A 23,714-nucleotide genomic window follows, 5' to 3' on the forward strand; every position below is an offset into this window, starting at 1 on the left:
GGATTATTCGACTTCACACGTCTTGTATATCATAATGTAGAACTCGCATACATACAGGTTTCCTTACGATGTTTTCCTTCACTGTATTGAATCGAACTCTATACTCGATAAAACTACTATTCTTACTGTAAATGTTAAGGTATCTTACTTTAAAACAATAGTATTTTTATGCAATCTTCCTACCCCCTAGGAGTCAGATTGATTGAGGTGACAATGATACGATCGGCTCAGTCAAATAATGTGTCTTACTGCTAATGGAGAGCTCCTTTTCTTCGGTTCAGTTAATGGGACGTTTACACTTTTTATTTACTAGGTCGTCCCCGTCGTTACATTTAAAAGCACTACTGGCATAGTTTTTAGGTCGCGGAAAATCTTCAATGTCACCTCAGTTTATTTTTACACTTCCTACATTCGCAAAAATAAAATCCCAGAGCTACATTTTAATCATTGTCTTTATAAATGAACGGTTTGTTTATGAATTCATCTATACATGTAAATGAAATTAAAGTGGATGTTTGTGATTTTAATATGCCTCTTATTAAACTCGGATGATTTTTTGTTTCAAACGTTCGAAATGTCGTTTTGTTTTATTTTGATCAGTTTGTCTTGATGTTTTATCGATCGGCTTAATCTGTGCAACGGCTTAACGACTATGATGAGACTTTCACAGACAGTGTAAAATAAAATTAATTAATGCCTTAAAGGACTGGTAATTAGGTAATCGGCTACTTTTTTTCCAGACATGACACACCCCTAAGGAGTTGGTAATAGGTTCAATGAATAGACATTTTGTTATTATAGTATTTTTATAACTGACTTCCTAAAAAGGTTGGTTCTCATAGCGTTGCGTTGTGTTATGTATGCGTCCAGATATCTCCACCGTTTTTTGCCGATTTGCGTGTTTTTTTTATATTCGGGAGTGAATAATCATCCGATTGAAACGTCCTTTACCTTTACTTTTATTACCATTCCCCAATAATCAAAGAGGCTTCACGTGAGAGAGACGGTTGTTTGTTAAAATAAAACAAGTGAAACAACAAGTCTGCGTTAAAGTTAGAAGAAGTATGTTTTGCCGACCTAACATAAGGCAAGAAAGTGAAGAAGTTATTACTTTGCAACAGGTATAATTGAAAACAGAATCAATCAAATTGTTATAATTGTCGTACGTAATAATACGTTTGTAAACTAAGAATTTTAAAAACGTATTATTACAGAAAAACTAACTTCCCAAGCAAATTTTATTAACACGGTTTTCTAAATTTACTTTTTTATTATTTTGTAAGTATGAATGAATGAAATAATTGCAATAAGTGGATACCGACGAACTCTTTGATTGAAGCTTATTACTGTAATGTAATTGATGGACAGCGGTTTTACGACGAGTTATACGGTGTAGCGTGTGCGAAACGAAACGTGAATGTGGGGCAGTGAGGGGCAGAGAGGAGAGTGGGGCGCGGAGTACAGGAGGGAGACACGAGGGCCAAGATGGCGCGGTGTTGAGGACGCGACGATCGATGGTCGTAACAGACATCGCACGAGGCTACTCCAGTCTATTTATATACGTTGCACACCATTTCTCACCGCAACGTGGAAGTAATCAATTTATTATTAGGAACTAAGCGACTGCTTAGTTCGTAATCGAAGAAGAAGTCAATATTTCGAATGGTTTAATTTTTTGATTGCAATATGAGCGTGTTATATGCGCTTCCGCGTTTTTATGAAAACAGCAACTAAAATACGTTGATAAACTATACATAAAATATGGCGAGTTTAATATTAACACTGACTACTTGTTTTGACAGAAAGTATGTATGTCAACTAACACTCGCTAACACAAAATAAATAGAGCGCAGTATGTGTGCAAGTGAAACACTTCAATAAATAGTAATTGTATAAATTAAGTCTCGCTAAATACAAAATTATATTCTTCTAAATGTTACATAAATTAAGGTACCTAATGATTAATATATTTTCTCAAAAACTAAGCAGCTATTTGATGTAAGTTAAGTAGGAGTCTACTTTAACAAAGGCGAGTTTAAAACATTGATTTGACAGAAACAGATAACTAACAACTAACATACAAAAAGTAGAGTGTACTAATAAAGTTAAACACTTCATTAATAAAAAATTTAGAAAACCATGTCCTCGTAGCTTGGGAATTAAGCACCGCGTTACTTATGAAAGCTATTGAATATAAGGTAAAACTTTAAAAGATTACTGGTTGTCACTGTACTGGAAATCAATCAGATAATCATTACTTTACAATTAATTTACATTTATAAGTAAGGCCATTGATTTTTAGGTTATTATAGGCGCAAAAATCACTGATTTGAAAACAAACCTAGTTTAAAAGTAAATTTCAAAATAAAAACATTTTCAACTAAAAAAAAATTTAAGAAACCTTAATACGGAAATTATTACTTACTAATCCAATGCATATGACATAAGATTTTGTTGAAAATTGTAGAGAACCCGGATGTTCTTCAATCTAGGATATTTTATCTAGGAAAATCTGGATGGATGGCAGCCCTAATTTAGCTCTACATCGTGAAGTAGTTTGAAGCGCCTATCTGAACAGAATGCTCTATTGCTATTTATACATACGAAACTCAAAACACCTAATTGTTATATACGTACCTACTGGCGAGTGCCAAAGAACATTATTATGTGCTTCGTAGTATATGTTTTACTGGAAATAGAACAAAATAAAACCCTACTACTCATGAAAACAGCGTGGTAGGTGTTTCTTTATTTAACAAATTACTGCTCGTATTTAATTTGTTCAATTAGGAAACCTTGCAACTTTGTCCGTAAAAGAAAGATTTCCGGTATAAAAGCCTATAACTATGTCTCCGGCTCTTTTAACTATATCGATACCGTTTACGACAAAAACAAAATATCGGTTCCTTGTACTGTGCTCAAAAAGGAAAACGCAACAAACACTATCGCCAGCACATACGTACGTAGAAGACAATGTTTATGATGACAAAATATTTTCTGCTTTCTTGCGTACGAATCCCAATGTAATATATAGTCTGTAACCTATAAAAGTTTTATCAAAATTGGTCCAGCAGTTTCGTTGATTAGCCCGGACTAGCAGGCAAACACATATAATTAAAACACAGATATTATTAAGTAACTTCGATGCAATACTAGACATTAATTGGCGTTTTATATGCAAGCGTGCCTAAACATATACCTACCTCATCATTGCTATAATTTATACACATATGCAATTGTATTTTGCCCTCGTCATAATAAACAAAGAGATAAACCACAAATACGTAACACCGCCTGTCTGATAACTTATAGTCAGTAAGCAAGATTCGGTCATGATGTCACCAAGTGATCGATGACAAGGTATGCGCTTGCGCATACTTAACATGTCCGTAACCTTGTGTTTACGATCTAGGAACTAACTAGGTAGGTACTTGTACGTGACATTATAATAATACGCTAGTGTTTCTATGACGACAATGGGCTAATTTACTCTAATATAATACCTTCTATATTTGTTATAATGATATATTGTTTATTCTGCACTGGACCAATGTTATTGTCGGCTTGGAATTGTTTCCTTTCTATCCTAAGATCTTAAAGATCATCACTATATAAAAAATAAACGCAAGTAAAGTCGAGTTTATTTGCTAACAACCTAATTTCTAATTAAACAGTAAGTAACAGTAAGATAATTTAGTACGCCCGATAGTGGATGTATGTTTAGGTTACGTCACCTTATCATGGACGTATAAAGTAAAAAAACGTATGAAATGTTCCTAGTTACTACAAATAATATTAATAAAAATACTTTAGTATCATTATATAAATTAAAAATAAAGTATTTTTAAACTTACTCGATTACTTACCTTACCCTCCTTATATTCGAAATTACGGATACAATGTAATGATAAAAAGTAAGTAAGGTTAGGGCCTCTCATATTTAACAAGCGATTCAACGCATAACAGAAATCCTGTCTTTGAATTAGAGCACCCAAATACGATTATACGGAACCCTCTCCGATCGGAGATCGACTCGCATTTGCCCAGTGTTTGTTTTATGTTCACCAATTGCTATGGCGTTATAATACACGCAGAAATGACAAATCATTAATCAAAATATAATGATAATATCGAAGTTAAAAGCTGAACAAAAATAATTTATGCTAATTTATAACTTATAACCCTTCTATAACAAGTGTTAGTCGCAATAAGGGTTCCGTATCTCGCAAAAGAATTTTCAAAAAATTCATTACAATATTAGTCCAAAAAATATTGTGTAATCTAAAATATCCCAGAACTCAGAAACTACATACATAACAATATTATTCGTGATAAATGTGTGAAAAATTATTTAAAGGTAATTGTTAAGTTTTACCGCCTTTGATTTATTAGGGAGATGAAATACACGTCTTATTAAATATTATCATAGACGTAACTTTTAACTTCTTAAACGATTGTTCTAAGTTACATTTAATGATTTGCCATTCCTATTTTATTAATTGTTGTAATTTTACTATGGAGATCATTACGTTAACGTTTCTAGAAAACCGCTTTCTCACACTCTTCTTCAGGCTAAAATAGCTGTAAAATACAGCTTGACAAAGTGGTCCCTACAAACGGAACGAGGTAATTTTGATAAAGGAGTTCTGTTTACTTAATTTGTTACGGAACGGAACCCTAAAAATAAGGAGAGCTTGAAAAAAATTCAGTGCAGTTATGACATTACGACTTTAATGACGTCATCATATTCTTCAAGAAAGTAGGTACAGTAGAATATGTGTGAGTACGTACCTATTATCGCTTGTGAAAGTCTGCATTACAAACTCTCAGTCATCGACATTAGTGTCGATCTTCGAGTTGAGTGACCTTAGCATCGGACAGGCGCGTCGACTAAAAGTTGATTGCCTTCATTTATTGTTCAAGAATTTAAGTTATGATCATACCTAATGCCTCGTTGTTCTAGGAGTTAGCATATTCGACTACAGATGACAAAACACTCGGTTCGATTCACGGGTCGAAATATAAAATGGTTTGGTATTAGATTTTCTGTTATTTTATTCCTGCAGTTAGGCCATTAAGAGCACGTTAAGCCTTCTTCCTTAGTTATCATGACCATCCTGTGATAATAATATTTATTAGTTAATGCCAATCCATCCATTCGCAGTTGGACACTAATTTCGTCTTAGAAATAAGTATGTCATGTCCTACCCGTATAGAGCCTGGTATACTTCATTTGTTTTAAAATACCTTCACAAATCAAAAGACTTCACATGCCTTGAATAATTTGGCAGTCTGAGGACAATGTTTGAAAAAAAAAATCAAATGATTTGACTGCGAATTATAATAATAGAAGTTGGTCCGGGTCGCATTTGGGGGCGTTGACCGCAATATTGAGGCAGCGCGAATGTCTCACGTAGTGTTAATGACCTTTTTTTGGTTGCGCTAGCGTCGCTTTGCTCTCGGAATTTGATGAAATTGAATTAAATAACTTATTAATGGTAATTAATATACGAAATACATTCATATGTCTGACGACCTATATGTGTAACGCGGTGAGCGCTGTGGTATGTAGAAGGAAATTCTCGGGTTCAACTCCCGGCTGGCATATCTGCTCTGGTAATAGCTTTGTCCTGGCTATTTAGCGAAAAAGACTTACCGGCAATAGATTCAGTTGAAACAATCGGTGAAAAATTTAAAGCGTGAAAGCGTGAGACAAACGCAAATTCGATTTTTTAAATGTTATTGATTAGTCATCAGTATGAATTAGGATACCTATAAGTAATAAATATAAATTTAATATGTATTACTGGGTTACATACTCATTCATTTATGGGAAGTGGCGTAAACGATAAGTTATTAAAACAGACTAAAAACATAGATGTTAATAAATAACGATGTAGCGCTTACAAAAGTTGTAGGTACGTGAAAACATGTAGGAGGTGGTGTTCGATATTATTACGATGGATGCATGAATGAAATGGGCGCGGAACGTAAACATGGAACGCACGAGGCCACGCACCCACTGCTTGCGGGCCGCAAGCTACTTTTACGGAGCCGCTAAAGCTCGTAGGAGTTGATTTGTTAATAAAACGAACGAAGCAAGGTCTCCTAAATCACTCTGGTGAATTTACACCCTCTCCGGCCGTCTGGCCGTCTCTCATAGCCTGTAATAAGAAACAGAAAAAGGAATTTATTTAAGTTATAATAAACTATGTACAAGCGAATTCAAACAAAACAAACTGTCATAGATATATAACTTCCGACCAAAAAGTTGAAACTTATACCAAAAATCTACCTTGAAAGTTGACGAGATCTATGACAAAAGCCTTACCTTTGTAAATCAATCATTTTCTTTTATTTTATATAAATATCATCAAAATTTTTCAATATTACTGTTTTATAATATATTTTTACTGACTTAGTTAGGGCCGATCATATAGAAGGTATTTTTAAGTTAAATTACCATGAGCAGCAATTTTTTCACTATTTTCTCACTGAAGTAGAAGGTAATATAGAGGGATACAGTTTGACTGGCGTTGGCACTATGATAATTATAACAAAATGAATACATGGCGACGTTTTTTGTAAACAATTACATTAATCCACAGCATTTCTGTAGTTTGAAGTTAACGAGTATATTTATTAATATAACATCAAAAAAATGAACGATTCATGCGAATATTTGATAACCAATTTTACGACGAAAGTTTTACAGACAAATTGTGTTACATCGCCATTACAGCTGAGAATGAAAAGAGTTGAAAAGAGTTAATATTATGCCATAATATATAAATTTCTCTGGAGTATCTTTCATTATAAACCAATCAATTTATGCTGATTAATTAATAACACTGTTTAAATAGATCTTAAAGTTATACCTCTTCTAAAGTATACATTAAACTCGCTATATACGTAGTTATATAGGTATCAATCACGATTCGTAATTGAACACAAGGCCAACTACATTGTTCCTATATGCGATCAACAGCTTCTATCGTTCGGTCATTTTGACTTGCCGGCAATGTCAAGGTTGCAAAGGAATTTGTATAACCAATTTTTAAGTAATGGTGTATGGTTCTTTTTATGTTTGTAGTGTCTGGCTACATAACTTTTCGCCCTGTTAGAAAGCAAAATACATGTCGATAACAATAATTATCAAATTGTATTTTATCTATAGATACAATATTCACTAATAGCTTTAGGAGTTATTTTAATCCATATAAATGCCATTCTTTACGAAATATGCAACGCTAATACCGCAAACGTTACAAACTGTGACCCTTCATGCATTAAACGTAATCACGCGATATTACTAAAATTCAATAACTATGGAAAGTAGTTAAGAAATATATACGCAAATATACTATATACGCCTTCATTATGTTGTTTCAGGAAAAAGGCACTTCATTACCAGCACAGCGATTGAACAAATATCCGTCGAAAGGTCTACTCAAACACATACTGCAACAAACGTACAATCAAGCAGTTTCAGATCCTGACAAATTGAATCAATATGAACCTTTTTCGCCTGAGGTGAGTTCATCAATCAGTACATAATGAATTATCTCCTATCTTTTATTAGTCTCTAGACGCTACTAATCAGAGATACCGACATCCGAATCACCTTATCTCTATCTGCAGACTATGCGTAAAGCGTTGTTTTATTATACCCTTATTCCTACGTGGATGGGCGGGTCATCAGACTGGTTTAGTTAGCGCGTTCAAACCTATAAACAAACTCAGCTAACAACAACTCAGCTTTATAACTTAAGATAAATATTAACAAGATTTGTTTTGCTGATTATTATTGCTTTTACGTGTGAAGGATTTGTGAAAAATCGGATTGTCAAGAGAGAGAGAGAGTTACCTAGACAGAATTTATTTCGTTTGAAAATGTTCACTTAAATTATTTTAAATTATAATAAAGAAAGAATCAAATTGTGACACATATATCATTGTACCTACGTGCTCTGCTACGCCTAAAGTTTAAGCAAAATGTTTGCGTCTCCACTGAAACTGCCGCTTAGCCGATTAGCCGATTAGCTTGACTTACCTTAGCCGATTAAGGCTTACAATATGTGTAGTTGGAAACTGGTGCCTAGTGTAACAGAAAATAGACTCAGTCATATTTTGTTGCCATCGGTGCCACTATAAACAAACGTTAATTTGGGTTTGATTTTAATGGACGAATTCACGTCGCGTTCCTCCGTGATTTGAAACATTACGCAAAGTAGATTAGCGAAACACCTACGTAAACTTTCACTCATATTTGGCACTAATCTTCGATCAACGCAAAGAGCTTAAAAAAACAACGCAGCAAAAGAAGAATTTGAGGAACCTGCGGGGCAGCAGAGACAATATAAGCGATAAGGCCGCCTTTTGCATTCTACGTCTATCTTAAGGTTTCTATTCTTCTTTTAATTACGAAAATTGTAGTTTAAAAATATGACTTCTACTCTTAGGATCTTGTATTGATTTTTTAGGTGTATGGGGAGACGTCGTATGAGCTGGTGTGCCAGATGATAGACCAGATCGATATCACGGCGGAGGATGTATTCGTGGACCTGGGATCAGGCGTGGGGCAGGTGGTGCTGCAGGTGGCCGCCGCTACACCCTGCCGCGTCTGCTTCGGCGTGGAGAAAGCTGAAGTACCTAGCAGATATGCCTCGGTTTGTACCATTCTGTACCATTAGCTTAAGTTCTTAAACTATCTTCACATCCAAGTTAGCGAAGAACTGTATTTTTATATGGTGGGTCAAAAGTTCACGTGACGAATATTTGACAGATTAGCGATACTCCGATGTTAAGTTTGTTGACTTGTTGAAGTTATGCTAGGGGCTTAGATAAATTAGTGCTTTTGGAGTAGGCTTACCCGTAACTTGAGTTGACGTGAAACTATCGATTTTAAGGACAGCTTGTAGACACCAATATGGTTGGCAGACGAATGGTAGGAAGAAACTGGACACAAGCCTCTATAGTGTGGCCCTACAAAAGACCTATGTCCAGCAGAGGAAGTCTGTCGCTTGCTGTGAACGATGGGATCCAAATTATGACTTGGTTTATTTAAAACTTACCTATAAGACCTCGCATTCAGGTTTATTTCAGGTAATATTACAGTGCATTTAAAAACTCTATTATTTTTACGATTCTTTGTCAGTTTCTTTGTGCAGACATATAAGAAAATACAGTGACCGGATTAAATGTAGGTTATCTATAGTTGATTTTGATATGCTCAGGTTAATGCTTAGCCTAGAAAATATTAATCTTATCTATCCTGAAATGTCACACGCACTGGCCAAATCTCACCACAAATTGTCACCACACACACACACACACACACACACACACACGCGCAGAAAAACCGTAACAACCATGATAATTTGATTTCATTGAATTTGCAGAGTATGGATACATATTTTAGAACGTGGATGAAATGGTATGGCAAAAAATTTGGGGAGTATAAGCTAATAAAAGGCGATTTCCTCATGGACGAGCACCGGGAGAAAATAAATTCTGCGACCATCGTGTTTGTCAACAACTTCGCGTTCGGCCCACATGTGGACCACCAGCTTAAGGAGAGATTCGCTGACTTGAAGGACGGAGCTAAGATAGTGTCGTCGAAAAGCTTCTGTCCGCTCAACTTTAGGATAACAGACAGGAACCTAAGTGACATAGGGACCATCATGCACGTGAGCGAAATGTCGCCGCTTAAGGGCTCCGTCTCGTGGACGGGCAAACCAGTATCTTACTACTTACACATAATAGATAGGACCAAATTGGAGAGATACTTTCAAAGACTGAAAAATCCGAAACTCAAGGTCAGCAAAAGGGTCTGTTTCCGATCATATCATCTTACTGTACAATATCTGTTCACATTACTATGTATTTTAATGTATATATACGAGATTTATAAATATATTGTCATGGTATCTATTTAAAACGAACATAAATAATGTATATTATGATATGCAAATGTTCAATATGTCAATTCTATAGTGTATATTAAGTACCACTGTATTAACATTTTATATTATATACAAAAATATGAATGTTTGTTACATTACAATTTGATTGGTGCCATATGTCACAGATTGGTGATTTTTATCATATATTCATATATGTATTATATAAATTACATAATATTACTGATTTCTAATGTCTTATCGCTTGTAATTTATTCGTCGCGCATACTACAGATACATGGTAATATGATCATTTATGTTTATATATATGCTAACTAATTGCCATTCGCTATCGTGTCTGTATATTTGGATTTTTATATCACAATGGCCGTGAATTCTATCGGCAATTTAAGAATATTTTATAAATAGTATATTCGAAAATGCAATGAATAGTATAAAATCGAAATCCAACGCGACATGGCATTACATGCTGGGCTATAAACTACTCCAAACACCTGCAGCAATGATAACACACGAATTATACTTGTGATATAAAAAGCCTTATTAACTACTTCACATGAGGCCAGATTATATTAAGGTAGTAGATCAATAAAAATAACAAAGGGGTAGAAGTATCTAACCATCCCAAGTACGTAGGAACGTAAGGGCCCTACAAATAATCATGTCATAACGTCGGATAAGTTTACAATGTTTTTAACGCTCTGTCATTTTAAAGGTGACGTCTGTTGAAGTGTGCACTGCAACACTATTCTGGCGTTATGCCACGTTTATTTATAAGAAAATAAGAAATAGTTGGGCATAGGCATGGAATAATAATAAATATATAATATGTGACCCTAAATAATGAGGTCTGATACAGATTGCTCTGTCTTGCTGATAAATTTTGTTTATCAAAATATATATTATCATCCAAATATATACATATTATACAAATATGATAATTTAAATATATTGTTGTACTACTCAGTCTTAATCTTAGAGCAAACCTGCCTTGCCTTGCCTCAGCAGAAAGAAATTCCTTAAAATTTGTTCTTTTACCCTGCCTTGTAGCACTGAACCGGAATTCTGACAAAGACGATGTAGTCTTTGTCAGAATTCCGGTTGAAAATTAAAATAAGCTTAATTCGCTATACATATGTACATAATATGATACGCGGCAGGTATTTTTTACGGTGGGATTTGTAAGCATAATGATAAAAGGATTTTTTTGATATTTTTTCATAAATAATCTGGGGAAACCCTAACAAGTTGATAGTATACGGTATAGATTATAGTATTATTAAATCATAAATAAGTTTATATAAATATTATAAACGCCAAAGTATGTCTGTATGGTTGTGGAATAGAAAAAAAATTATACAACGTTTAACGGAATTACGAAATACTGTTAAAGGGTGAAGAAGTATATTTCATAAGGAATCATAAATTTAAAATTTAAAAAAATAATAAATCAAAAGAAGCATATTTATTCTTTCATACACATTCCAACTGTTTACTTATGTCAACTTTATTGAAGATAAAAGACCGACACGTGCATAGTACCTACGCTACGCGAGGCATACCTAATAAAGTGACAAGAGTCACTTGATTTTACTTTTGCATGTGATGTATCTGATTTCTTGCAGTAAATACTATGACAATGGTTTACTAAAAACTATTAGTGTTTCAGTTTCACAGATAAGTCTCAGAGACAGTAAATAATGTAACTCAAACGCCTCTGAAGTATTATTTCGGTTTTCATTTACACGTTGTATATTAGTGGTTCGGTGCTAGTTAGCTGGCCCGTGTGAAGTGGGTAGTGAACACGAGAACGGTGGCGCCGACGCTCAGATGCAGTGTGTGTAGCGTATGCGTTGTGCGCAGGGCTGCCAAAACGGCGACGACGCGGACAGCAAGCGCAACGTGAGCGCGCCGCCCACGCGACAGCCCACGCCCGACCTGCTCAACGGGAACAGCAACCACAGCACCGGATCGCTGCCCGAGCGGCGCAAGCTCGCCAGAGCCAGACCCGTCAGGTAACCGACCTCGTCATCATCAGTCAATCAATGGCCTACTGGTAACGGTCCATTGCTGGACTAAAGGCCTCTCCCAACGGCTGCCCGCACACACGCGCACACGTCAATATTATTGATAATATTCTTCATATTTTCAATAACATTGACGGCGTGCGGGGGCGTACAGAAGAAATAAAGTACTAGTGAAAAATATTGTCAATAATTTTGACTGTGTGCGGGCGGGCAGCCAACGGGAGGGTTCGCTCATAATCACCACGCTGGGTAGACGGGTTAGTGATAGCAGTAGATGGTAGAAGTTAGCACACAGTACGTTGATACACGTGCACTTCATACATTCCCAAAGGCGCTGCCTACCCTAAAATTTTAATATAACTCTTATAGGAGAAGAATTATTGCCGTTTTATGCAATTTTCCTGCTGTATGCATACCCTGGTAAGAAACTTAGTGCACGCCACTGCAAACACCTGCAGGAAACACGGAGTCCAGGATATATTTTTTATAAATTTTTAGCATTTCCGTTGGGGTGAAGCTTTCACATTAAAATGATTTTTTTATGTATTATTGAATCATTAAATAAACGAATTAAGTAGTTACAGTCAAAACCGTTTATGGCGACATCGTTTAGAAACACATACCGGTTAAATTTACCAAAATCAAAGGTCCTGGCTGAATGTTATATGACCGCCTTATCTAAAACATTGGTTTGTACGACATTGTTTACTACGACATACCGCATTAAGCGACCACATTTGGTTAATGTTTTCGGAGAATTATATCTGTAAAACGACCGGCTGTAACAATTTGAATAGGTAACTGTATCCACATCTGGCACAGTATAATAGTCAATGGCTATTATCGTAAAAGTAAACAAAGTTTAGGGTCTTTTGTAATTCTTAGAAACAAAGCACATGCATGCCGTAGCCTCAAGGCCCGCTTCGTCATATCTCTTAAGTCAGTTTGTTACTTATCTTTACACAAGACGCACCAAAACATTATTGTTGAGTTAACTGTGAAAATTGTAACATGTCGCAAAAAAGAAAACAAATCAGTATCGAAGAAAAATCGCATATTATTTCAAAGCTAGAGAAAGGAATTCCAAACAAAGACCTGGCAAAAGAATATGGTGTATCCCACTCGACAATTTCAACCATTTGGAAAGAAAGGGAGAAAATTCAAATCCTTTACGACAAGAATTTTTTGAAAATGAAACGAGCCAGAACAACGCGGCATACGAAGATTGAGGAAGCTTTGTTAAAGTGGTTTAAATATCAAAGGACAAATAATGTGCCAATAAATGGACCAATTCTTCAACAAAAAGCAAACGATTTTGCTCAACGTTTTGGTGAAGATTTTGTTTGCTCGTCTAGTTGGATTCAACGTTTCCGGGCTCGACATGGCATTGTCGGCGGGAAAATGAGTGGTGAAGCTGCCAGTGTGGATAAAGATGCTGTAGACGAATGGATTACGCAAAAGTGGCCTACATTATGCGAAGGCTACAGTCCAGAAGACATTTATAACGCAGACGAAACCGGACTTTTTTACAATATGACACAAGACAGAACTTTAAAATTCAAAGGAGAGAATTGTTCGGGAGGAAAAATGTAAAATAATAATACTAGATTATAATGTAAAAACATAAAAATAATAATACTAGAAAAAAAAAAGCTGATTTTGTATTAAAGATTTGTGATGGAGGTTGTCCGGGGCTACTAAGCTTTTTTACGCCGCCCAGCAGAATTACTGTATTATATTTTATACTATATTCAAATTTTTATGGAATCGAAAGTGAGCGGAGCTAGAGAGCTGTTTCCCACTTGGCGCCCTGAACGGCGTGGTTGCCAGTGTACAATGCCAATTACACATTAGGAAATTATTATTTGTTGCGTAGGGGTGAAGTGGGCAGGACACGCGCACGTGCCGCTGCGGCGAAGCGTCGTGTGGTACAAAGGTCGAGCGACGAGAGCGAGGAAGAGTCCAGCGAGACTGACGAGCCTCCCGGCCCGGAGCCGGCGCCGCGAGAATGGGGCGCGCCATGGGCCTCATCACCTCACTCAAGTCAGTATTCTAAATAGCATTTGATTTACCAATACTCAACCTTTAAATTAAAAAGTCATAGTTATTTATGCAACTTAATATTTATGCAACATAATAAGGGGTATTAAAACGCGAATGTTGGTTTATGATAATAATATCACATGAGTTTTTTATTACCTGATTATCAACAGGCTCATACGAGACTTTCCCCATAATATGAGATCTCTATATAAGATTCTGAAACAGTTTGCTTACTGCTAACACTGAAAAAGCCAGTCCTAGTAACCTAGTGTCATCCAAGACTGAGTATGTACAAATAAACTAAGTATTATTCAAAGAATTATTTATTGTACTGTTATTTAAATTAAATACTTTAAGTATTTAATTTAAATAACACCTTTACATTTTGAATAGTGCAATTATAGAAGTCGCTCACGAGCGGTCTGCACGGGTTCGGGTAAAGTCATACATATTCTAATAACTTCTATTCGGTTCTAATAACGCTTTAGAAATTTAAAGTAGTAAAGAAAGTTTTATTGACCAAGGTATTTTAAAAAATACAATGTTATAATAGTTCTGCATTTCATGTAGATCAAAACTCAAACAACTCTACATTAAAACTCACGGTAAATTGCACGCGTGCGAAGCCGGAGCGGGTCGCTAGTATTTGATAAATTGCAATATAACGGCGATTGAACTCGCCCTGAACACATTACAAAAGTAGTGTTAGCGGTAGTATTAGAGCTGTTGAACGCGTTTTTCAGATCGCAACCGTCGCACGACGAACAAGCGCAGTGCGAGCGCGGGCGGCGTACGACGGCGGGCCGCCCGCGCCAAGCGACGCCGGAACGCACCCGCCGCTATAGCCGGGCTCGACCTGCTACACTCTTCCACGCTCGCCTCCACGCTGCATAACGGCTCCGTAAGTCACTAGTCCCCAATCTATATATATAAAAGAGAAAATCTATATATATCTATATATATAAAAGAGAAAGTATGTGGGTATGTTCCGTGTAGGCTCCGAAACTGCTGGACCGATTTCAATGAAACTTTCAGGGAATCTCCGGATTGACCTGACGAGTAATCCTGTAAAGTTTGGTGACGATCGGAGCACTCCTTTTTTTGAACTGTCAAATACAGCTTTTATTTACTATGTTGATATTCTATTGTTTGGGTGTACATGGGTGTAGATAATGATCTTCACCCGCTCGAGAAGAGAATGAATACGGAGATAAATAAATGATTTAATATATTATGAGACTTAAATTAAAAATTGAATGATGTAAGTTTATTGTTTAAATAAAATAAAGCAAAATCTAACCCGGCGAAGCGGGTTGGGTACGCTAGTCAGATATAAAGATGGAGTGCAAAATCGGCATTTGTCTAGATGCAACATAAACACCACTCACGTAATTAAGAACATACGGAACACATACAGCCATTATTGCATGCAGTGCATTGTGTCCAAAAACAATGAAAACGCCCGCGCACTACTCCCTTCATACCCACTGAACAGTGGCGAGCATTTCATACATGCACAAAAGCACTGCCTACTAAGTAGGATTATTTGGGAATTTACGATTTCTGGATTTTGGGTTACTTTGGCCGTAGCTAGTTACCACCCCACCGACAAAGACGTGCCGCTAAGCGATTTAGTGTTCCGGTTGTAATTACCATACTCCCTAACAGTTTAGCCCGCTTCTATCTTAAGCTAGGGTTTTCTTGTAGTAAAATAAAAAAAAAATGCGTATGCGCAGGTAACGGCGCCGCCGCCTGGCTGCGTGGAGCAGCGACTGTCCGCGCTGGGCGTACAGCAGCAGCCGGCGGAGCGCCTGCACTCGGAGCTGGACATCCCGAGAGCCCCGAACGCACCCTACAGCCTCCAACTACTATTGGATATGTTCCGCGACCAGTACATGACGCTCCTACGCCGCATGGGCACGCCCGAGTATGCAGTGGAAGTGCGCCAGCAGATCGACAAGGAGAAGGTGACATGACGCTCCAGCTCCGCATGCGTGTTACTTGTTAGCAAAATATAGGGAACTAAAATTAATTCGTCCATCACCATTTATAATCCACAGAGATAACTAAAATTAAATTAATTGACGAAATACTTAACTAGTTTTTGTAATATTTTCGTAACCTTTTTTTTTTTTTTTTTCTAATTCCTGGAATTTGTAAAAAGTGTACTGAGGGTATATTTTTTCTTACCTAACACAAGCATACTTTCCGTTGTCTCAACTCTGTCCTGTCAATCGGGCCTGTTTTAATGATAAGTTATTTTTAACTTACGCCCGAAATTGTTATCTACGACGAACAGTAGGAAAAGTATAGCACTACTAAATTCAATCTGCCATCTGAAAGTTTTATATTCGATTAAATATTAACTTCGGGCATGAACATTTTGCTTATAGTTAGGTAAAACTAAGATGACCTAACACAAGTCTTTAATTAATTATTATATATTTTAAATATCACTTTCTTCATGTGATATTATTTTAACTGGTGAACAATTTTATTTTACTAAAAATCAGGAAAGAAACCAGAAGTTGAAATCACGCGCGTCACAATTGGACAAACAGATCAACGTGTTAATTAGTGACAGTGTGGCGCTACTGAAAGCGCGCATGAGCGAGCTTGGCATCCATGCCAACAATACCGTTGATCTACTAGCCAAGGCCAAGGAGATTGTGGGTCGTCACAAGGAGCTCCAGAGCAAGGCCAGCAAACTGCAGGCTCAGGTTAGGTAGTCTTAACATTACAGTAGCTTTTCGGTTAACATTTATTTTGCTCATGATAACAATAATTTCAGGTGAATAACATAGAAGCCGAACAGGCGATGTTGGTGAAGCAACGAACTTTTGAAATAACCGAAAAGTACAGACAAATGGGGCACATACCCCCAGACGCCGAGATCACGCAGAGTATGGCACACGATTGTATTTTAAGGGAGATATCGGCGACGTTGGCTCACCGGAAGAGGTTGCATGCACAAGTGGGGCATCTGCAGAATGAGATAGTCCAGATGGGTAGGGCGAGTGAACAGCCAAAAGTTATAACCCCAACGGTTCCAGTGGCAACTGTTAAACCGCACACAGTCAACTGCAAGCCTAGAAAGTCACGAGAGCACAGATCAAGATCGCAGGAGTGGCCCGATGTACCGGAAGTTGGAAAAATTGAGGAACAGAACCCAGAGTTACTCGCACAGAAAATATTAGAAACGGGTCGACAGATTGAAGCCGGAAAGATAATGAAACCCAATGTTATTGTGAACGGTTACCCGAGAGAGCCAGACAGGCATATAGACCACAGGTAAAATCTAGAATCTCTTCTGAACTTGGACTTTCCTATGTTGAAGTAATTTAATGAGAATAATAGAATGCAAGTTTCTGTTGTAGCAGCGTTAAAATAAAAGCAATTGTCCGAAATGTAACAGTTTCAGCAACAATCTTTGACTTTTTAAATGTTAATAATATGGGAGTATCTTGCCTTAGATAATAGTTTTTATACAAGGTGGCACTTCACCAACATACTACTAAATTTTGACTATACTTAACTAAGAAGGTTATTTATTTGTGCCATCAACACAAATACTTACCGTACATTATTTTAATTGATTGTGTTAATAATTTAATCCAAATATACATTTACGTGGCCATTAAACAAAGATAGAATAACTTAACGTGTTGGTTTATCAAAGGAAAATATAAATATTTTTTAAAAATTTTAGGTCTGAAATTCTTGGAGTTGAGTACTAGACAAAATATGGAAAAGAGAAAAGGAACTCTTCCTGTGATATAGCTTAGGGTACATATTAAACCATGTTACTTTATTAATTATTGTTGTTGTTCCGCAAAGTTAGAGCATGTTGAGTTTATTTAAGTGCTGAAAAAAAATAGATGGTTGCTGTACTGCCTAAATGAACGTACAGACAAAGCTATGATTTAGTATGTGCATTATAATTATTTTCTATTGCATTATAATATTATGTTTTCCTTAGATAAAAATTGTTTCATGTCTAATATTCTCCATATCTATCATAATATTCTCCATACGGAAAATATGAAGAATATATTGTCACAGGGCCCAGTGAGTGCTCTCATTTTTAAACTTTCTGGAAACCTTAAATCAGAAAAGTTTAATTTTATTATTTACACATAAAATTCGCGCAATCACACTTGGCTGGGCTGAAGTTTGTTGAATAAATGTCACCTTATACTATTGAATTCCTAAAATTTGTATCCATTACAATGCAAAAAAACTGCACAGTGTACAGCCACTTATGACTTACTTCAATCATTCAATCAAGCCAACTAAGATCGCGTGTATCGCTTATTAAGTTAAAGAATAAAAAAATAAAAAAAAAACCTCAAGATTATGCACTGTTTTGAGACATATTCATTGTTAATACTGCTACAACAGTGCAGGCATATGCTTGTTTATTATATTTTGTTAATTTTGCGTATAGATCCAAAAATGTTCAAGTACATCGTGCACAAGTTCAACCACAACGCGCGCAGCAGCTTCCACTCCAACGCCACTCGCCGGGCAATGTGCAGAAGCCCCTGAACGTAGTTTCCAAGGTGCAGGAGTCGCCTAAGGTCATCAACTTCGAAGACAGGCTCAAGAGCATCATTACATCAGTGCTCAACGAGGATCAGGAACAGCGGAAGGCGTCGCGTCTCGAGGTAAGGCTCACTTTATTATCCTTACTAATACTTTAAATGCGAAAGTGTGTTTGTTAGTTTGTCTAGATTTTTGGCATCGAGTTATTTGAGGGTAACATAGCCTAATATATATATATAAATATATATATAGAAGGCTATGTTACTTATATATTTATATATATATATATATATATATATATATATATATATATATATATACAATATTTCCATTAAGTCCAGCAGAGGACGTTTATAGGCTATGTATGACGGTCATATGACGATGAATGAACGAGTAAATTATATTATAAGTATATAATATAAGTATTTAATATAAGTTACACCAAAACCAAACCATTCAAGAACCAAAATACTCAAACCTGTCCTTGTTGATTAAGCTGCTTCCACCGTAATCAAGTCAAAACTTTTGTTTTAAAAAAGCGAGCAGAGAACCCAAAAGTTCACATTAGAGTCAATTATATTATAGGTAGATAACAGAGCGTAAAATACGTATAACTAAGTGTTGAATGTAATCATCTTTTCTGTATTTTAATCTTTACAGTATTTTGTTTGAAATAGTGCTGTTGTTATTTGTGAACTACAGAAGTTCCAAACAAATTTTATTTCTCTCTATCCATTTTTTCATAAAAACATAAGTGAAGTCGTCTTTGTTATCTTACACGTAGCAGTTAATAGCAATTTAGAAGCATATAAAGTGAAACATATTATTTTGACTTTATAGCCGCCGAGACAAACTGTACCAAATCACACGTATGCCAACGGATACGTGCGTCCGGCAGCCATTGCCGGCGCACCACACAACGCATTTGCGCCGCGCCCGACAGTGGCATCCGCGCCTGCCTCCCCTTTCCTACGCACCATGCGTGACGCGCGGGAGCCGCGTGACGGTCGGGACATGCGGGACGGTCGAGACATGCGGGACGGACGAGACATGCGGGACGGACGAGACATGCGGGACGGACGAGACATGCGGGACGGACGAGACATGCGCGACGGACGGGATATGAGGGATGGCAGAGACATGCGGGACGTCAGAGATCTGAGAGAAATGCGGGATGTGCGTCGCGAACGCTACGGATACGAGCGCCGGGAACTTCGCCCGCACGCTCATCCGGATCAGCGTGGGCCAGACCCGCGTCACCACCACGTGGCGCAACCAGATTACACGCAGGTAAAATTAAAACTGAAATAGATGAGAAACGCATAGTTTTAAAAGAAATTGCTTATGTCTAAAACATTAACGGCGAGTCCATCACTCGAGTTAGGTTTGTCGACGATGTGTTCATAATGGCCGAGATTCTGTGAGAACTCAATACGATGCTCAGTGGCCTCAGCAGAGTCTCTCAACAGGTGGGCCTGCGTATATGCATGAGTAAGATGAAAATTATGTCTAACGCTAAATATTGTCTAAATTATGTCTAATAGTTAGGAGCTCTGCACTCGAAATTGTAGACGAGTACATATACCTAGGACACACGATCCAGTAAGGTTAGGTCCGTTTTCGAATCCAACTCGTATGGGCAGCGTTTCGAAACTTCGAGACATCTTTTCGTCCAAAATCCTTCAGTGACTGAAGACCAAAGTCTTCGAACAGTGCGTGTTGCCAGTGATGACTCACGAATCCAAAACGTGGTCGTTTACTATGGACCTCTTAAGAAGGCACAGAGTCACTCCGCGTGCGATGGGGAGAGCTATGTTGGGAGTATCTATGTGATCAAATCAGGAATGAGGAGATCCAGAGTTACCGTCCAGAGGCCGTCGCGCCATTGTCCATGATTAATATTTTGTTACTATTATCGCCTTTTGGTCTATTATTAATAATATTGATTGATTGAGAATTTCAAATAAAGAGAAATTGGAAAGTAGAGCAATAAGTAGAAGATCTTACTCCGCCAGGAATAATAATCGAAGCAATAATCGCGAGTGAATAACCTTTTCGACCAAAATCTAGAGAGCGGCCTTTCGTAGGCCGCCCTCTAGATTTTGGTCATCATCGCAAGTGTGATCAAAAGCGTCGCATGAAACGCGTTTGGTATATTACTTGCTACACTCTCGACTTTCTTAGCCTAATACCGCCTCGACTGTAAAATGCAATGTCAACATTACTTGATTCATATATAAAAGTTCGATTTAATGTCATGTAGTATTAATCGGCTGTTTTATGCCGATTTCTCTGCCATGGTAAATAATATTGGTGTACTGTTTTCTATAAAATGCAGTAACTTCTTTGAGTTTTCTAATCTTTTTGTTACGCACATTTGCGTCTTAGGTATCACCGGCAAAACTGGCACTACGACGTCACTTATCACAAGAAAGGCTGGCGGTGCCGGGAGCGCGAACCATCGGAGATCTCGTCAACGGCGAGATCGAGCGCACGCTAGAAATATCAAATCAAAGTATCATCAACGCCACCGTTAACATGACCGCCCGCTACCACGAACCTCCGCATCAGCCACTAGAGGGTAAGCACGTGTTAAAAAAATATAGGAGATGGAAGACCATGGTATTCAGATATTCCCTTCAATACCAACAATGTTCAGGATGGCACTTAAATCTTTCATTAATTAACAGTATTATTGAAGCTAAATACCTAGTTTCTTAGCAGTAATCATTTATTCTCATGACTATTATTCTTCCTTCCTATTAAAGTATTCATTTAATAAAAAACATCTTTAAAGCCCACCAACCTGCTTTAGAGCAGTGTTGTGGGTCTATACTCTATAAACCTGACTTTCCAAGGAGTAAAATAAAACAACTGGACCGACTCTAATACTGTATATTAAGCTTCTCTATAATTCATATTACTTGTTACCTTTAAATGACTCTACTACCAGTTCGGAATGCTGTCTTCGGCAGAGAAGACCACTGGCAAGAAACTCTACCGTTGCTCTTTTATTCAATCAATTAAAACAAGACTTATAAACACAATTACAACATTGTCATATGTTATAACGCTATGCCCTTTTATACAAGACATATAAGACAGGTCAAACATTACTACTATGATCACTTATAACATCAGGACTTTTGGAACAAGTTGTTTGTATAGAGCAACCTCTGCTACATAAACTGTGTGTGTAAAATAATGCTAGGGCTCCATATATGATACCAATAAATAACCCAAAGCATGAGATATACTTATCTGATGCAACATCAGGTACAACCATAGTACCAACAACTTTTAACAACTTATCTCAACTCCATCACCAGTATATACGACTCTTGTTCCGCCACAAAAATATTTCATTACGTTTATCGTTTCCATTATAAATCATCTATTCCCAATTTGTTACGTTCTATCCACAATACTTTACTTAATCTCAATTCATTACTTTAAATCCGTCCTAACTTTTCTTTCCCGCCAATCGATCTTGTCAAACTCGCGTCACCCGCCATAGATCCTATACTTTTTCTTTGACAGTCTACTACCATTATTCTATTTTTAATACACTATCAATGTGTATAGAAACTATGATTTGTTGATATATTTAATATAATCATCGGATTTATCATAGATAAAGTGCTGTAATTCCTTATTTCCTAACACACGCATCTAACTATCGTTTTGCGAATCAGTAACGCATCCGACTACCGTTCCATGATTCCCGAAGGCATCTTATTATCGTTCCATGATTTAACATAGCAACAACTTTATAGCAATTTTAACATTATTGTGTATTTATACAGGTCTGGCAGCATGTTTACAAGCTCGCGTTCTGGCATCAGAATACTGGCGAGGTCGCGCGGGCAGCGCGGCGGGGGATGGTGAAGAGGGCGCTCGTCGACGCACGCCCTCCGTTGACCCGCACTCCAACTCTTCCACGCCGCTCGTCGACGAGTTCCCCGACGCCGCTCGGCCCCCAGGTGAGATGCGCTTCCTAACTTCCGTCGCGCTCGCGTTAACCGAGAGGCGAGTGAACCTCACGGAACCTTTGACCGTTTCAGAAGGCGAGGGCGGAGAGGAAGTGGAAGAGAGCAAATGGCAGGACCGGATAGCATTTCGGTTCGATCAGATAATATCGTTTGCGTCGACCGCCATGGAGGACAAGCGGCGGCGCTCGGACGAGGCGTGCAACACGTCGCCCGACTCGGGCATCGGGCACGGGGAGGCGGCGCGCGGCGCGGGGGACGGCGGCGCGCCGGGCCCCGCCGCGCCCGCCGCCGGCTCCGCACTCGCCGCGCCCGCGCGCTCGCCGTCCCCGCAGGCGCCGCACCACTTCAAGAAGCGCTTCTTCCGGCGCGAGCGCTGGGGCGCGTGGAGCGGAGCGCCGCCACCCGCGCCCGTGGACTGGGAGCGGCCGCCGATGTGACGGCCGCGCATCTAGCGCTGCGACGTGTGCCACTTCTCGCACGGCGCGGCCAGCGCGGGCGCGATCGCCGCGTCCTAGCGCAATCAATCCATCACTGCCGCCCGGGAGGCGCCCGGGACCTCCTCCGGGATGTTAACTATCGATTTTGTTATTTTTTTTTTTCGAATATATAATGTAATTATGTATATTACTGAGTTTATTTTATGTTTAAGAATTGTAATTATTTAACATTAGGTTCTATTTGGGGACGCCCGGACGTCAATCGCGCCGCGACGGATTTGTATTTCATGTGTTCATTTAGCTGTTAGTGTTCGAAATACATGGTTCGGTAATTTAGCGGCGATACGTTCTTGTATCGATCGTGCGTTCGATGGATGTTTGTTGTTTTTGTGTTTCGTTTTTTGATGTTTACGGAGTGCTCAGACTGAATAATGTCAATCATTTCTTTGAAAAATGTCAAGCTCGTGTGATGAAATGAAATTTGTAAATATAAAAATTAGGAAAATAAATACTGACATAACCGCTGCCTTAATGATACATTTCTGTTCTAACAAATAATTTAAAAGGTAAAAATGTTCGGCAATATAGTAAATTAATTATGTATTTAATTAAGTGACGACGTTCATATTATATCAAGTGTTTACGTAAACAATATGTGATAACAAAACAATTTATATAAAATATCATGGTAATCATCGAAACCTAGAGATTAGAAATACCTCAAATTTATTTTTTTACATATATTTT

General features: G+C 37.7%; 1 protein-coding gene across 1 annotated transcript in view; it reads left to right on the forward strand.

Moving 5' to 3' along the window:
- LOC120635102 (histone-lysine N-methyltransferase, H3 lysine-79 specific) overlaps positions 1-23,038 on the forward strand; it is a 36,622-nt gene extending 13,584 nt beyond the window's left edge. Inside the window, exons 4-17 of the mRNA XM_039906023.1 lie at positions 7,393-7,533; positions 8,484-8,669; positions 9,402-9,830; positions 11,787-11,938; positions 13,827-13,993; positions 14,737-14,894; positions 15,730-15,960; positions 16,507-16,713; positions 16,785-17,284; positions 18,441-18,660; positions 19,379-19,828; positions 20,927-21,119; positions 22,345-22,521; positions 22,603-23,038. Coding sequence (XP_039761957.1) covers positions 7,393-7,533; positions 8,484-8,669; positions 9,402-9,830; positions 11,787-11,938; positions 13,827-13,993; positions 14,737-14,894; positions 15,730-15,960; positions 16,507-16,713; positions 16,785-17,284; positions 18,441-18,660; positions 19,379-19,828; positions 20,927-21,119; positions 22,345-22,521; positions 22,603-22,967 — 3,576 coding nt within the window. The 3' untranslated portion in view covers positions 22,968-23,038. The remainder of the gene's footprint in view (positions 1-7,392; positions 7,534-8,483; positions 8,670-9,401; positions 9,831-11,786; positions 11,939-13,826; positions 13,994-14,736; positions 14,895-15,729; positions 15,961-16,506; positions 16,714-16,784; positions 17,285-18,440; positions 18,661-19,378; positions 19,829-20,926; positions 21,120-22,344; positions 22,522-22,602) is intronic.
- The last annotated feature ends 676 nt before the right edge of the window (positions 23,039-23,714 follow it).

The sequence above is a fragment of the Pararge aegeria genome, chromosome 2, assembly GCF_905163445.1.
Source record: "Pararge aegeria chromosome 2, ilParAegt1.1, whole genome shotgun sequence".
Taxonomy (NCBI): Eukaryota; Metazoa; Arthropoda; class Insecta; order Lepidoptera; family Nymphalidae; genus Pararge; species Pararge aegeria.